The 15,899-nt window shown below is 41.9% G+C and overlaps 1 protein-coding gene across 1 annotated transcript; it reads left to right on the top strand.

Moving 5' to 3' along the window:
- The first annotated feature begins 74 nt into the window (after positions 1 to 74).
- On the top strand, positions 75 to 12,978 carry dnajc21 (DnaJ heat shock protein family (Hsp40) member C21). Its single transcript, XM_086300975.1, has 12 exons — positions 75 to 472; positions 989 to 1,082; positions 1,213 to 1,336; positions 2,892 to 3,023; positions 3,173 to 3,477; positions 3,564 to 3,715; positions 7,620 to 7,713; positions 7,877 to 8,032; positions 8,349 to 8,397; positions 8,497 to 8,630; positions 11,508 to 11,592; positions 12,439 to 12,978. Exons 1-12 carry the CDS (start codon positions 376 to 378, stop codon positions 12,598 to 12,600), a joined length of 1,584 nt encoding a protein of 527 aa, XP_086157101.1. The 5' UTR covers positions 75 to 375; the 3' UTR covers positions 12,601 to 12,978.
- The last annotated feature ends 2,921 nt before the right edge of the window (positions 12,979 to 15,899 follow it).

Raw genomic sequence — 15,899 nt, forward strand, 5'->3', positions numbered from 1 at the left:
AAAATCACAGATCAAGTTTGAACTATAGAGGGCAACAAAGATCAGCCACACCTTTGAATTTACTGGTATTTGAAAGAAGCAAAGAAGAAATCTCGCGAGATTTAGCGGCTTCAGCTCACACAGTCCCGCACACAGTGGTGTGTATTACGGTGTCAAGACGCGTTTAAAAGTAACTTCAGATATAGAAGGTGTTTGTAAGTGACAGAAACAGTAAACATGTAAGGGCTAACATCACACTACTGTCGCTACCGCTAAATAAGTCTGACTTTTTCAGAGATACAGCGGGTGTGCCAGCCGGTCGCTAGTCGAATGCTACCGTTAACCTCACCTGGGACAACGTGATCATTGATTCTGTTTATTTGATTGCTCTTAAAAATGAAGTGTCACTATGAAGTGTTGGGTGTGAAACGTGACGCGGGAGACGATGATTTGAAGAAAGCTTATCGTAAATTGGCCTTGAAGTGGCATCCTGGTGAGTGGTAGTAACCTGTCAGTATAATAATGGTACTGAGACGTTAGCATCTTCTAAGATATACGTGTATAACATTTAGCATTGTGGGAGTGGATTTAATGTTGAGTTATCGTAGAATCTAATTTTTGAATACTTAAAAAACTGTAGTTACAATTTAAGCCGTTTAGTCTTAGTTGGTTTTCGGGGAGGGTTTGCCCTTTTCAGTTTATTTGTAGTCCTGTTTAGTTAGGCTGTTGGGTCAGGGACAGCATTTAAATAGTTATCACAACATTTACAACAGGAAAAGATGTCAGTTCAGAACTGTGACATCGCTGTGAGTGTTTTTCTGACATCACTGCAGGAATTCACTGCTATAGACTGTGTTGTGTTTGTCGGATTTCTCATCTCTTTATTTGTTTCTTGCACCAACATGTCACCATCATGATTTGCTGCTTCATGGGGTTATCAATAAGTCTTTTAGGCAAGGGAGTCCCTCTAATACAAAGTGTTTGTTTTTTTTCCTTCTGAAACTTTCAGATAAAAACTTGGACAATGCAGAGGAAGCAGCAGAGCAGTTCAAGTTGATTCAGGCAGCTTATGACGTCCTGAGTGACCCACAGGAGAGAGCTTGGTTCGTACAAACACGGCAGTCCGAATAATGCGACCCTCAGATTCCAGAGCCTTGCTCATAGTCTGAGCTGTACTGGTTTGTGCAGACTTGATAAATTGTATTGGTGCTTCTGGCTGTTCCTGTGTTACAGGTATGACAATCACAGGGAGGCTTTGCTGAAAGGAGGGCTCAGTGGGGATTATGAAGACGACAGCATTGACCTGCTGCAGTACTTCACGGTCACATGTTACTCAGGCTACGGAGATGACGAGAAGGTATATGTGGGTTTGATCGCGTGTGCAAAGGGTGGTGTTGCCTCAAGCCATCAGATTATTTAACACAATTTAGTTTTTTTGACCAGAAATATAAAAATGCGTATTGAAAAAAGTAGGAAATTCAATAAGGCAAAAAACACTACCGGCCAACATGATGTAATTTTTTTTCTCTGTGCTGCATCTGTTGGTGGGCGTGAAAAGAAATTGTTTTAAAGCTGTCATTATACTCTACTGCAGACATGGCGTCTACTGGAGTCCATGTGGACCCTAGTGTTTACCGCTCAACAAACATCACGTCACTCTTACCCAAGCAGACCGTTGCAGACTCGTGGATATTGAAAGTATATTCAAGGCTTAAGTTTGTGAGGCTTACCAGGAGCGTAAACCATGTGAGATAAACTCGATAGGATGTGCGATAACCATGGCTGTAATAAAAATGCCCTGGAACTCAAAACAAATCCCACATAAGTTGTTTGGGGCCATTTGGAAGAGAAACTCAACTCTGGAGCTGTGGCACCACTCACACCTGAGATAACAGCTTTTCTTCAAATTCTTTAATTGTCTTCGTTTTTGCAACTTTGTACTTTTGTGTTACTCACAGCAACAACTCCACCTCATTGTTAGTCCATTGAAAAAACGCGGGGCTTTTCCTCAGCATTTTGCTGCGACGTTTCAAAGAGCCGGCAAGTAAATAAACGGTAGACAGGAATGAGGTAGGTTGAATCGTCTTGCGTTTCACGTATATGCAGTACTGGAACGTAAGCGTTTTCGGCCGTTTCAATGTGGACGCACAACTCTGTGAAAACGACCGAAAACGATGTGTGGTCGCGCAGCGTTTTCAGACAAAAACACAGTTTTCAAATTCATCCAGGCTAGCGTGGACGTAGCCAAAGTGTGGAGAGAGTAGTAAAGTGAATTAATAAAAGAAACCAAGGTAAAGCAAGCATTAAAATTTCTACCAAGGCTTTTTATTTATATATTTTTTGTCTCAATTTCCAAAATATATATTTGACAAAGAACCACTGGAGCTGAATGCAGCTGTATGTGCAGTCTTGGAGGTTACGCTGTTGTCTAAAATGAAACTGATGTGTGCTTGGTCCAAATCAAGTTGGGGTTCACTATCAAAGTAGATCCTACTTGAAGACTACAAATTCGTTTTTTGGTCGATCGTGGTATCAGCTGATTGTCGTTTGTTAGAATCAAAGATCACAGCTGTAAATTTTAATGATGGAGATTTATCTGAGATCCTTTATCTTCCCATCTTCAATGTGCTTCAGTGGACCGCTCATTAATGGCTGTTGAAGGTGTCTGATGAGCGAGACTGACCCCTAGTGGAATATTTGTGCTATGACAATGAACTAGAGGGTCAGGGTAGACTCTGAAGTATATTGCTGTACCATCTCAGCCTACACAGCATGCCCCTGCCTTGACCCTGAACCCAGCTACTGCATCAGCATTCGCTGATCGTTCTGGCAGCGCTGCCCTGAGGGACTGTGGGAAAGAAAATTCTTTGTGTCTCTCAGATTTTTTCTTTTACTGTTTCCTTTCTCCCTAGGGCTTTTACACCGTTTACAGGAATCTTTTTGAGTCCATTGTTAAGGAGGAGATGGAACACAGCAAGGTGGAAGATGAGGAAGAGGAAGAGGAGTTTCCTCCCTTCGGGGACTCGCAGAGTGATTACGATACCGTAAGGCTTTAAAACACACGTCAGCAGCTGTTTCAAACAGAAAGCAGTTTTTTTTTTGTTTTCCTTTAGCTTCTACTTCCCGTGCGTAAAACAAACAAAGATCTGTGTTCTGCTCTTCAAGTCTTGCTTTCTCTGTGTTTGCATCGCAGGTAGTGCATGTGTTTTATGGCTACTGGCAAAGCTTCTGCACTCGCAAAAACTTTGCTTGGAAGGAGGAGTACGATACGAGGCAGGCCTCCAACCGCTGGGAGAAGAGGGCCATGGAGAAGGAGAACAAAAAGACTCGAGAAAAAGCTCGAAAGGAGCGCAACGATCTGGTGCGACAGCTGGTGGCCTTTGTGCGTAAGCGCGACCGCCGCGTGCAGGCCCACAGGAAACTGGTGGAGGAGCAGAATGCCGAGAAGATTAAGAAAGTGGAGGAGCTGAGACGGCAGCAGAAGCTCAAACAGGCCAAGTGAGTAAAAGATGAGTAGCTGGGGACAGATTTGAGTTTTTGTTTTTAAAATTTCTTCCTGACACTGCTCTGTATGTCCATCCAAGACTGGCAGAGGAGTATAAGGAGCAGAGCTGGGCGGCCATGTCTGAACTCGAGAAGGAGCTGCAGCAGATAGAAGCTCAGTACGGAAAAGAGTTTGGAGATGCATCTGAAAGTGAGGAAGAGGAGCTGGAGAAGAACAGCGAAGAAGGTGGAGGTAAGGGTTACCTTCTCTCATGTCACACTTGTGTCCCCATTATATGTCATACGCCGTCGGTAACGTCACCACACAGCAACAAGTATTAATGCTCATCGCTGCAGTATTCTGCTGAACGATAGGTGTCGTTACTCAGACAACACCTTCGTGTCAGCTCTGGTGTGGGAGCAGTTAAGTCTGATCTTTTAGAACTATAGCAACTTCTGTATAATGTGTCAGTCTCTGACCTTCTGCACTGATAAATCATTACAAACCGACACAATCACGCACTCATGCCTGCAACTCAGCGGCAAGGGCGCAACACGCTAGGTTTCAAAAATCGAGAGGTTCACGACCGGCAGAAACTGCGGCTTGCGACAGCAGACATGACGTCAATTTGACATCAACTTTGTCGTGCCGAACGGCAGCTACAAAGGGGCCCTCAGAAGGTCAGCTCCATAGCTACACAACATGCGGTCCCTCAAATATGTAAACAGTGATGACACATTTACTGGTAAACAGTAGACCAATTAAAACCTGGATTTATCCCATCTGTTTATAGGCTTTCTAACTTTCCAACCTTCAACAGCACATCAGAGACGGACACATCCATATACAGATGAACTGGACATGCTACTCCCATAACTGCACTTGACTAGGAGTTCTAAGTGATGTAACACAGCTACCTTAACTATGAAGGTTGAGGCGCAGTCTGCAGGGAAAAAGCTGTGTTGGTCGTGTGGGCGTAAAGTTTTCAGTAAATGCAGTGTTGGATGAACTGATGCTGGATGCAGATACTGAAAAAAAGAAGTTTTTTATTATTGTTCTTGTTGGGTTTTTTTTTACATCTGAGACACGAGCATATATCGAGTCCATGTCTGAGAAAACAGTCACGGATTTTGCAACATACTGGAAGCATTTCCTTGTTTGCTTTATGTTTTTTATATTTTAAATGATATATGGCAAGTAGTACAATAATGAATGGTCTTCTCAAAGCTGCTTGTATCAAAAAGTAAATAATTGTAGGAATGTAAACAGTTACTGTAGCCAATGTCATTAAAGTTAGTGCAGTTCAGTGACATGCAATACATCTTTTTTTTTTTTTTTTTATGAGTTAGAGAAATCCAAGGCTGGGCTGTAGATCAGTGCATGGCCTCGAAAGGTCATAGAGCGAATTTTTTATGAGGACCTTTGCATTATCTGACGACATTGTATCGCTTGGAATAATGTTTGTATTACGGCCGACCCTGAAGAAAGGCTAATCGTGCATTGAAACAGCGGCGCAGCTGGTGGTGAATTCAGCGGGAGTCGGTGCACCTTCCGCTGCGGCTGCATAAAACGGAAGTAGAGAGTTCACCGAATGCCGGCGAGGCTGATCATCTGTGATCATGAGTGCCGACTCGGGGTGACTCAGTCGCAGCGGCCGTAGCCTTAAACTGTGTCTTGTTTGTTTCTGATTTATGATTAATGGCTGTGATGTGTTCATTTTTATTGGTGTGACACTGTCTGCATGCAGCTGTTGCATGTTCAGTTGAGCCCAACCAATTTATTGGCAGGCCGATATTATCAGCTGATATTAGATATTAACCATGTTATGATTGTGTTGATATTGCACAGTTTGTCCACTAGAGGCCACTCTGAAACTTCCCTGTTTTTAGGCACGCAATTGGAATGCCACAAACACAAGAATCAGTTGACCCGAGCCCAGTAGAGCATAAAAGAGTAAATAAATAATTACAGATGTTTGGTGTGGCTGACAGGGAAAAAAATCGACTGTTATATCAGAATATCAGATTTTTAAATTGCCAATTGTGAGTTTTTCGGTTGTGCTCATTGCTGGCTTTGATCGTTTACTGTCGAGTCCTGAACAGATATTCCAATAGTTGAGCATATGACAAGCATCTGAATATTAGCAGCCTTCAAGATGCCTCCTGCATGGAGAAACTAGTCGCATGCATTGACTTTGGCCCATTCTTCCACACAAACATCTTTAAAATCCTGAAGGCTCCGTGAGCCCCGTCTATAAATTCTGAGCTTTAGCTCTTTCCATAGATTTTTAAATTGGATTCAGGTCAGGTGGTTGGCTGGGCCATTCTAGCCGCTTTATTTTCTTTCTCTGAAACCAGTTGAGTCTCCTTGGCTGTGTGTTTGGGATTATTGTCTCGCTGAAACGTCGACCCTCGTTTCATCTTCATCATCCTGCTAGATGGCAGCAGATTATTATCAAGAATGTCCCGGTACATTTTTTCATTCATCCGTTCTTCAATTAGATGAAGCGTTCCAGTGCCCCACACTGTGATGTTCCCACCTCCAAACTACACTGTTGGTATGGTGTTTTTGGGGTGATATGCAGGGCCTTTTGACTTCCAAACATGGTGTGTTATGGCATCCAAAGGGTTCAATGTTGGTCTCATCTGACCAGACTGTACTCTCCCAGTATTTGTGGTGCTTGGCTCTTGGACAACTCTTCTAAGCCTGGTCCATCTTGCGGGGAACATCTGTCCATGGTCGGTTCATGATGACATTGTGTTCTTTCCACCTCTGGATTATAACCCCAACAGTGCCCACTGGAACCTTCAAAACATACTGCTATCAGTATGTTTTGTGAGAGCTCACTGGTTTTACGCATCATGAGATGTTTCTTGTTTCATTACCTTGGTAATGAGACATCTTTTTTATAAGCCATCAGTTGGGACTGAACAGCTGATAATAATTTGCACTAAGTGGCAAGATTGCTTTGTAATTGCTGATAGATTTCAGCTTCTGTTATGACTTTCCACACCTTATTGCTCCTTCCTTTCTTCCCTGTGTCTTTTCTCATTATTACAAAAAACTTGAATCAAACCTCCAATTATTTGCATGTGTGAATTGGATGGGTTGTTACTAACATATGGTGAAAATTTCATGTCAATAGCACCTTTAGAAATGTATTTACTTAGAAAACTGTTGATGCATTGAATACTTTTTGCCACCACAGGCAGCTGATTCAGTGGCCGATTGGCTGTCTGTGAGCAAAGTGGGACAACCACCATCCCATGTAGGATCAAGTTCAGGAGCCTTTGTGTGCTAGATCTCCTCCTTTTATAAAATCTCTGATAATAAGCATATCCAGTCACAACTTTCCTCAGTTTTCTGGCATGAACAGCAGGAACTGAACACTGTCTGAGTCTTGTCCTGTTCTTTGGAATAAGCTGCCTGCAAACCTGAGGTCAATCAAATCTGTGCATACACTCAGAAACAGACGGAACCACTTTTATTATCACAGGCTTGCTGTTAATAACTTACACACATTATGTGTGTGTGTTTTTTGTATTTTACTTTTTGTGTTTTCATCTTAAACTCTTGCAGGTTTGTATGTTTTTAGATTTTTGTCTTAAGCATATTGAGTTTAAATAAATGTGCTAATAAATACAATTGGTGCTGATATTATATCAACATTAATGCTGTGGTTCATATTAAATGGGAAGTCCGAAATCCCAAGTTCCCACTCAAAAATCCCTGACTTTTATAATCCAAGATGGCAGCAGCAAGTGTAGAATTTTAATCTGTACTGTGCTGTTGTGATTTGTGACTCCCTAAACGAGCCATAAAGAGAACCAACTATGTTCTTTCCATGAACGAGCTGCAGCGCCTTTTTTTTAATGAAGGAAAACAGAAGAAAGCTGCTGTCAGTGATGACTGAGAGGGTCTACTTTGATAGGAGAATGGTTTAAAAAAAAAAAAATCAAACAGAAAAAACTCTGCCTGTTTTTCTGGCTATGACTAGGGCTATAACTGGAACATGGTCAGCTCTGGTTCCTCGACTTTCAGGGTAAAAGGAATGCAGCATTAATCCAACTTTAAGGATTTAAAGCTTGTGTACAGTAAAGCCTCCTGTTTGCTGGCTGTCTCTCTACACTAAATGCATGTAAATGTTCAATCACAGAGGCCGAGCAGCCGGATGGAGACGAGCTGACGATTGACGATTACGATGATCTGTACTGCCCAGCGTGCGACAAATCCTTCAAGTCAGATAAAGCGTGAGTGTGAAACGTTACCTTTTCAGCACTGCACTCAAAAAGGTTGCAACTTTTCTTTGTTTTATATATATCTCAGGTGAGTTTGAACAGCGTCATCACTGTTATCTGTGTGCATCACGCTTTTTATATTTTTTCTCCCCCTTTCTTCACCACCTCTTCACAGCATGAAAAACCACGAGAAGTCTAAAAAGCATCGGGAGATGGTGGCTTTGCTAAGGCAACAGCTGGAGGAGGAAGACGATGCACTTGGTTTGCATCTGGAGGGAAGTGAGAATGAAAATGAGGGGGAAGAGGAGGAAGAGGAAAAGCCAAGGCAAAAGTATATATTTAATTTTGTATTTTTTTTATGTCTTTTTTCCTTCTCAAAACTTGATTTTTACTGTTCTGCTACCCTGATTGGCAAGCATAATGTAATCAGAAATCCATTAGGAAATGTAAAAATCAGGCAGTGTGGAGAAAATGCAAAGGAGAGGTAATACAAATATGAATGCACAAATAAGTGAAAACAATCCATTTAGTGGCGCTTGGCTCCCATTTAGTCCATTTAATAGCATACTAATTGTTTAACTTCTTGGTGATGCATCGTATTAAAAAGGTTGAGTTGTTTTTATTGAGCTCTCTTTCTACTCCTGTAGGCTGTCCAAAAAACAGAAGCGGAAAAGAAAACAGCAGAAAGCGGCCCCAGTGCGTACCATCATCACCATCATCGCTTGTGTTGTTCTTGCCTGGTTTTGTGAATTGAATCTTTCTGAAGACTTCTGCCCTCTCTTTCCAATGCCATAGCAAAGTGCTCCAGGGGAGGAAGACGAGGAAGAACCAGCACTGACCACCTGTGAGGAAGATGCCTCCAAGAAGTCAGCAGCAGACCCCACGGAGCCTGAGAAGCAGGATGATCTACCTCCCACAGAGGTCAAGAGGTCAGTTCGGTTTCTTATCTGTCTCTAGGTCTGTCTTCTGGTCAAGTGTTGCTTTTGTTTTGTTGTTTTCTCTCTCTCTGTCTCTCTGTCTCTCTCTCTGTCTCTCTCTTTTTTCTGTCTTGCTGAAGTTGAAGCATGCTGAGAACCTGAGCTAAGATGGTATACACTGCATGGCTGTTCATTTTTGTTGTTTGTGTATTTTTTTCACCAAAAGCTTGTATTAACGGGAAATTCGGATTGCTGCGTAAAGTCGGTTCTAGCACATCCCAAAGATTCTCTGTGAGATCTGGACATGTTTCATGTGCCAGATTAATCCTGGCGTTCCCATCTTGTAGTATAGCTGTGCCATCAGGGAAAGGAAAAATGTAATGGTGGGAAAAAATGTGGTCATTCAGTTTATTAAGGTAGTCAGCTGACCTCACTGCTGAAGCTAGACCCGACCACCTGAAGCAAGACGCTAGGCATGATGGGTGCATCACTTCATCCGCCTCTGGGGGTTTATGCTCCAGTGGGAAATCTGCACCCTTAACCTGACGTAGTTAGATGATGTGACCTTGGAACTACACGTTGAGTCAACACAGCCAACAACTACTCATTCCTCCTGTGCATGTCCGGCTACTTGTTTTGTTTTTGTCCCAGAAAAACAACTGACGACAACAAAGAGTGGAAAAAAATTCTCAGAATTTTATTTTTTTTGATCTGCTGGCAAAACCACACGCTAATTAACACATAATGCATAAGAACAAATATAGCCCCCTTACTTAAATGTAGCCCCCTTACTCTAATGCACCAATCAATCTGACAAAGGGTAAATCTAGACTTGGACCACATGACTTTTTTCCATTGAGTCCAGTGTTAATCCTCCCTGGCAAACTGAAGCCTTTTGTGTCCTTTAGCCTCACTGATAAATGGTTTTCTTAAGGTTACACAGCTGTTCAGTCCCTGTCCCTTGAGTAAACTTCGTATTGTAGGAGTGAAAATGCTCTCACTTTCAGCACTACCCTTCCAGGTTTTGATATCGCACAGGCAGCTCTTAATTCAATTTGAGTTGTTTCAACAATCTTCTGAGTTGTTTTTACTTCTTGGCCGCTCCCTTATTTCCCCAAGCCATCGCCACAGCAACGGCCAGATCATAAAACATGGGGATCTTGAACAACTTGGTCCAGCAAGAATTAAGAAGCTGCTAAAGCTGTTAAATGACCTGCTACCAGCCGAAACATTAATCACTGCAGTAATCACCCAGAGTAAGGCTCTCACTTTTTTGGCCTGGCAGGGTGTAAAATTAATACCCGTTTAACACATATATAGATCTACATGGCTGAATATATGAGCTCTCAGTCTTACATGCACAATCTCTTGTTAATGTTTATGTCAAATTTTTGATTAGCTGCAGATTGTTTCTAAATGGCTCGTTAACTCTGCGGTGTTGTTCCTGTTCCCGAGGTTCTTGAGTCAGATTCCTGTAGTGCTTTTATACTTACAAGACTGTCCTTAAACTTTATCCTGAGCACTTTATTTGATATGTGTGTGTTTGAGTGAGTGAGATAGGTGGTGTAATAGTTAACGAAGCAAGGAACTCTGAGTTAGTTTGAAAGCTGCCACGAGTACCTGTTAAGTCTATTAAAAGTGAGGGGACAGCATGACCCAAAATATTTATCACGATATACATTTGAAAATTTGCGATAATGATATAACTGACGGTATAATTGACACTAGACAAAATACTTTACAACTCCTCAACTTTATTAGTGCAAAAAAACCCCCATCAATGTATTTTCACTTAAACAAGCAGCTGTTTTTTATGTGCATTAAAGTTATATAACAAATGTAACAGTGCAAATGCAAATTCCTTGCTGACAGTTTAACCAAAAAGGCATTTCCAGTGGAAATTGGCCGACATATTCTCAGCATAACCATGTATAATATCCACAAAACTTAAAAAGGGGTTATACACACACAATACGGTAATATTATGTTGAAGCACAGTACGTATCACTCCGCGAGGTGCCTGCAGTAATGCTCCGACAATCCATCAAGCGGTGCGGCTTCGTAGCTTAGCAAAGTCGTACTGAAACATTTGACAGATTTTCGAGCGCCGTGTACATAAAATCGTTTCGAGGTCAGTAAACACAACCAGAATTCATACATAAGGCACACGGGATTATAAGGGGCACTGTCGATTGTCAGAAAATCAAAGGATTGATTTTAAGTGTGCCGTATTTTCCAAAAAACACGGTAATAACGACGGCCCGCTAGCATGCTCTACCAAAAATAGTGCTTTGTTGTGTATCTGACGGACGAAAGCTAAACCAGTTCCACACTGAAGTTGCAGCATTTTTACAAACCACTTCTGGTTCATCAGTTTCATTCAACGATCCACTTTCGCTGTTCTCATTCTGCGTCGCCGCCGTCATACTTTTTCCGCCATGCGCGTATGTAAACAAAGGCACGATAGGTTTCATTTTCCTATCATTGCCCAACATTACCGGTATTACCGTGAACGGTATGATATAGCCCAGCCCTGACAGCATGTCACCATGGCCCAAAATCTTTCCAAATGATGGACAAAATGAACAGAACAATGAATTGAGTTGTGTTCCTTCAAGAGTACTTTCCTTTACAATAATGTGCATGTTGTAGCAATGTGACAGTTAGTGTTTGTTCTTTCATTCTGGGTTAAAGAAATGGGCGAAAAGAAATGGAGAGAAAAAAATAATATAATAATAATCTCTGTCATTTGTATTGAGGATGTGTGGGGCTCAACTTGGTGCGATAGAGGAGGGAACCAACCAATTCCTAGGTGAAATTGTGCAGCGTAATAACATTTTTTTATTATTTTTTTTAAATGTATCCTTGATGTGAATGTTACCTCTGCAGCACTGGGAAGACGAAGGGAAAGAAGGGAGGAGGAAAAGACAAACCAAAGAACGTCAAGCAGCACACAGGAGAACAGTTTCCTGAGGTTTGTAAAATCCAGAATTCAGATGATTATTTAAAAATATTTCTTGTACTGTGTAAAAGTCTTGAGCCGCCCCACATTTCTTTATACTTTGCTTTCAAGGAGACAGATTTTCTGAAGGTCTTTCAGAGTTTTTCTTCAGACATTTTTTCACTCATTTTCAGTCCAGTCCTTGAACCTGAACCTTCAGACATTTTTTTTGTTTGTTAATGTTCTAGAAAAATATGAACCATTCCAACAAAAAAAGAAAGTATGCACCTAACTCACGCAATAAAGCAGTGTTGGATTGACACTGCAGAGATAAATTGGCAAAGAATCTATTTTAAACGGCGTCCTTAGGCACTTTTGCAACAGTGTCTAAAGATGTTGCAATCTACAAAAAACAGATGACAGCTTGACAGGCAAAAAGACCCCTGGATTTTTGGAAACAAAGTGATTCCCCAAAGAGCTGGAAATATCTCATATCTCAGCATGGATTGGACTGTGTTCTTAAAAGCTTTTTAGGAAACAGGGCTAGTGGAAGATCAAAGTAGTAGCACCATATCGCCTATCTTAAAAATTCAGCAAAGAGATGATCTGATGCATCTGAACCTTGAGTTGATTCAGCTACTCTTCACTGAAGACTTTTTTTACTTGTATGCTTTATTTCCTTGTATGTTTGCATTATTTCCTAATTTAAAGAAATAAAATGTGGCTCAAGACTTTTGTACAATATTGTTAATTAAATCCTAATTATTATGTGAGAACTGTGGCGAGACATGCTTCACCCTGTCTCATTAGTTCAAATGCAGCACTTGTTGTTAGAAAACAATCGTCACTTTCATCACTTATCTCCATTTCCACCTCCAGAAGGAAGTGAACCTCCGTTGTGTCACTTGCAATAACGAGTTCTCCACAAGAAACAAGCTGTTTGACCATCTGAAGTCCAGCGGCCACGCTACAGCCCTCTCCGGAAATACTCCTCAGAGCTCCATGAGCAAGAGCAAGAAAGACAAGAAGAAGAACAGATAACACATCCTGACCTGGACTTTTGAACTTGAAAGAGCAGGGACACTTAAAGGCTTAAAAAACAAAACAAACAAACCTCTAAAGGGGTCTAAAGTGGACAGCACTGGCTGACTCGTAGCTTTGTTTTTTGTTTTTTTAATTACACTATAATGTTCAGTAATACAGTTGTGTCAAAAAGTGAATCGTCCAGAATGGAATGAATAAAACTTTCCGAGCAGCCTTTCATAACTTATGACAGTCTTCATACTGAAACCAGTTGAGAGAAAGAGTTTTTGATGTGTATGTGATACTTCTATCTCCGATATTAAATCTGCACATCTCCAGGAAACCTCTGTCCTTGTTTGTCTATAGTGGTATTACTAATAAAGATGATGCTTCAGATTGGTATACCACCCTGAAATCATTACCTCGACCAAGGTGGTTATGTTTTTGTTAGTGTGTCTGTTAAAATTGGTCTTACATCCACCAAGGTCTTCAAGGCTAACTTTTGACAAAAAGCCTTCTAACTCAAAAATAATGAGTCTTATAAATGTTAAACACAGAAAATACCATATACACCATTTAAAATATCATGGTGCATTTGACCTCTAAATCCTCCTTCAAGGGCAAAATGATGATGATGATGCTAATGCACATACCTGGGCCCTATTTCAGGAAGCCGGTTTAGAAAACTCAGAGTGAAAAACGATACTCAGGGTTGAGTAACCCCGAACTGTCCAACTCGGAATATTCGGTTTCAGAAAGGCTGATAACAATTAGTTCAGTCAACGCGGAGTTGCTTTAACCCCAAGTTAAGCGCGCGCACGAGGATACATAAAGCCCTGATTAGTGGAGCACAGATCAAGCGAGTCACCATGGAGACGGAGGGAAAGAAGGCGCGGTCAATGTATTTCACAGCGCTTGAGGCCGAAATTCTGATGGCAGCATATGCCGATAACATGCAAATTCCGCGGAAAAAAAGTAACACAGCCACAGCTGCAAAAGAAAGAGAGCATGCATGGCAAAACAAAGCCGACAGAGTCAATGCATGAGTGTTAATTTAAACACTGATCTAGGGATTTCCACCCATTTATCACGTTATTTTATTTTATTTTATTTTTTATTTCATACATTTTATTTTGTGATGTGATGTGAGCGCAGGTGCAACCCAACAGGCCCCAAACGTTCCTGGCAGCAAGTAAAAATGAAATATAAAAATATAGTCCAAACAGGTAAGGTGTAATTGTATTATGAGCCATAGTGCTTGGTCTGTTTGTCCGATGTAAATCAATTGCAGTTAGAGGCTACATTAATTTCCTTTCTGTAAGCACTTGTTGAAATTATCTGAGCACATTACAAGTACATATTTGCTTACTCTGTATGATCAAATGTGACCCGTTATAGCCAACAGAAAAAAAGCGGAGGCCCGAAAAACAGGTGGGGGTCCTCCACCACCACCACTCACAGAGGCTGAGCAGTTGGCTTCCACATTTGTGATAATGTTGGCAGCATCACAGATGATCTTCACAGTGCAGAGAACACAAATTAGCATCCATTACTATAATGAAATAATTTGTTAGTTTGAAATGCTACAGGGAACCATGTACCTGTACATTAATGCTGTGGAAAGACTTCCTGTTCACATAGTCTCCTTCATTTACTGAAGGAGCAATGATTGGAATGTGAGTGCCATCTATACAGCCGATCACGCCTGGGAACCCTGAAAATAAATGTAAAATGTAAGTAGTAGTTCAAATATCACCACATCATGAATTAAGTTTTGTTCATCCTGCTACCTGCAATTTTGTGGCATCCCTCTTTGATAAATCTTGTGGGTCTATGACCGGGGAACACAAACGAGTGCAGGAGACGTTTCAGTGCAACTGTAACATTCCTGACTGCCCGACAGACGGTAGCCTTGGAAATGTGCTCAGCGTCACCAATATTATACAGAAAGCTCCCGTTTGCAAAAAACCGAAGTGCAATACAAATAATATGTACAGAACTGAGAGGATGTCCGCGATGTGTCACATGAGCAATATTAGGCCTGAGGATGTTATTCAAATGAATTATAGATTGTGCTGAAAAACGGTAACGTTCACACAGGAAATCATCAGGAAATGATAAAATGTCCAAACGCGCTCTAATCACTCTCTCCCGGCGGAGAGCTCTGCGGAGAATTTGGGCTTCAACATCTACTGGCTCTTCAAGGAAGGAGCACGCCATGTCTGACACTTCCTACAGTCAGGTTTCCGACAAAGAGGCAGAGAAGGTCAGGGTTAGTTGAAGTAAACCTGCTAGGGGGCAGGTTAGCTTCACGGAGTGTGTCGTCATAGTAACTCACTCAGAATTAATCTAAACTCGCTTTGTGAAACCGAAAACCCAGAGTTTTCGTTAACTCAGGGTGTACTTACTCAGAGTTTGCACTAAACCGGCTTCCTGAAATAGGGCCCTGGTCATACATGTGATGGTAAATGGCCTGTATTTGTATAGCGCTTTACACATCCAGTCATCCACCCATTCACACACACAGTCACACACTGGTGATGGCAAGCTACATTGTAGCCACAGCCACCCTGGGGCGCACTGACAGAGGCGAGGCTGCCGGACACTGGCGCCACCAGGCCCTCTGACCACCCCCAGTAGGCAACGGGTGAAGTGTCTTGCCCAAGGACACAACGACTAGGGCTCGAACTGGCAACCTTCCGATTACAAGGCAAACTCCAAACTCTTGAGCCACGATCGCCCATGATCCATGATGTAGAAGATCATCAGTTCAGGCCACTACCTCCATCACTCCATGGTCCAGTTCTTATGTTTCTGTGTCCATTGTTGGTGCTTTTGATGATGGACAGAGGTCAGATGGGCACATGACCAGTCTGCACATATGCAGTCCCATACACAGCAAACTATGATGCACTTGTATCTGTCAGAACCAACATGAACTTTTTTGGCAGTTTGTGCTATGTTAACCCATCTGTGGAATCTTTGTTCCCTGCATGCATCAGTGAGCTGGGCCACCTGTGACCCTGTCATTGGTTCATCACTGTTTCTACCTTGGACCACTTTTGATCAATACTGATCAGTGCAGAAATGGTCTGACCCAGTCGCCATCACAATTTGGCCCCTGTCAAACCTGCTCAAATCTTGATACTTGCCCATTGTTCATGCTTCATCTTTGAGGACAAAATGTTCATCTGCTCCCTGGTATAGCTCATCTGCAAACAGGTGCCACAATGAGGAGATAATCGGTGTTATCGACTTCACGTCTCAGCGGTCAGAATCTTAGGCCTGATCAGTGATCAGGCAATGATATATGGGGA

Source organism: Aulonocara sp. 'chitande type north' Nkhata Bay, linkage group LG7, assembly GCF_057382095.1.
Source record: "Aulonocara sp. 'chitande type north' Nkhata Bay isolate Kocher_YH1m ecotype deep benthic linkage group LG7, A_spYH_male_GT1.1, whole genome shotgun sequence".
Lineage (NCBI taxonomy): Eukaryota > Metazoa > Chordata > Actinopteri > Cichliformes > Cichlidae > Aulonocara > Aulonocara sp. 'chitande type north' Nkhata Bay.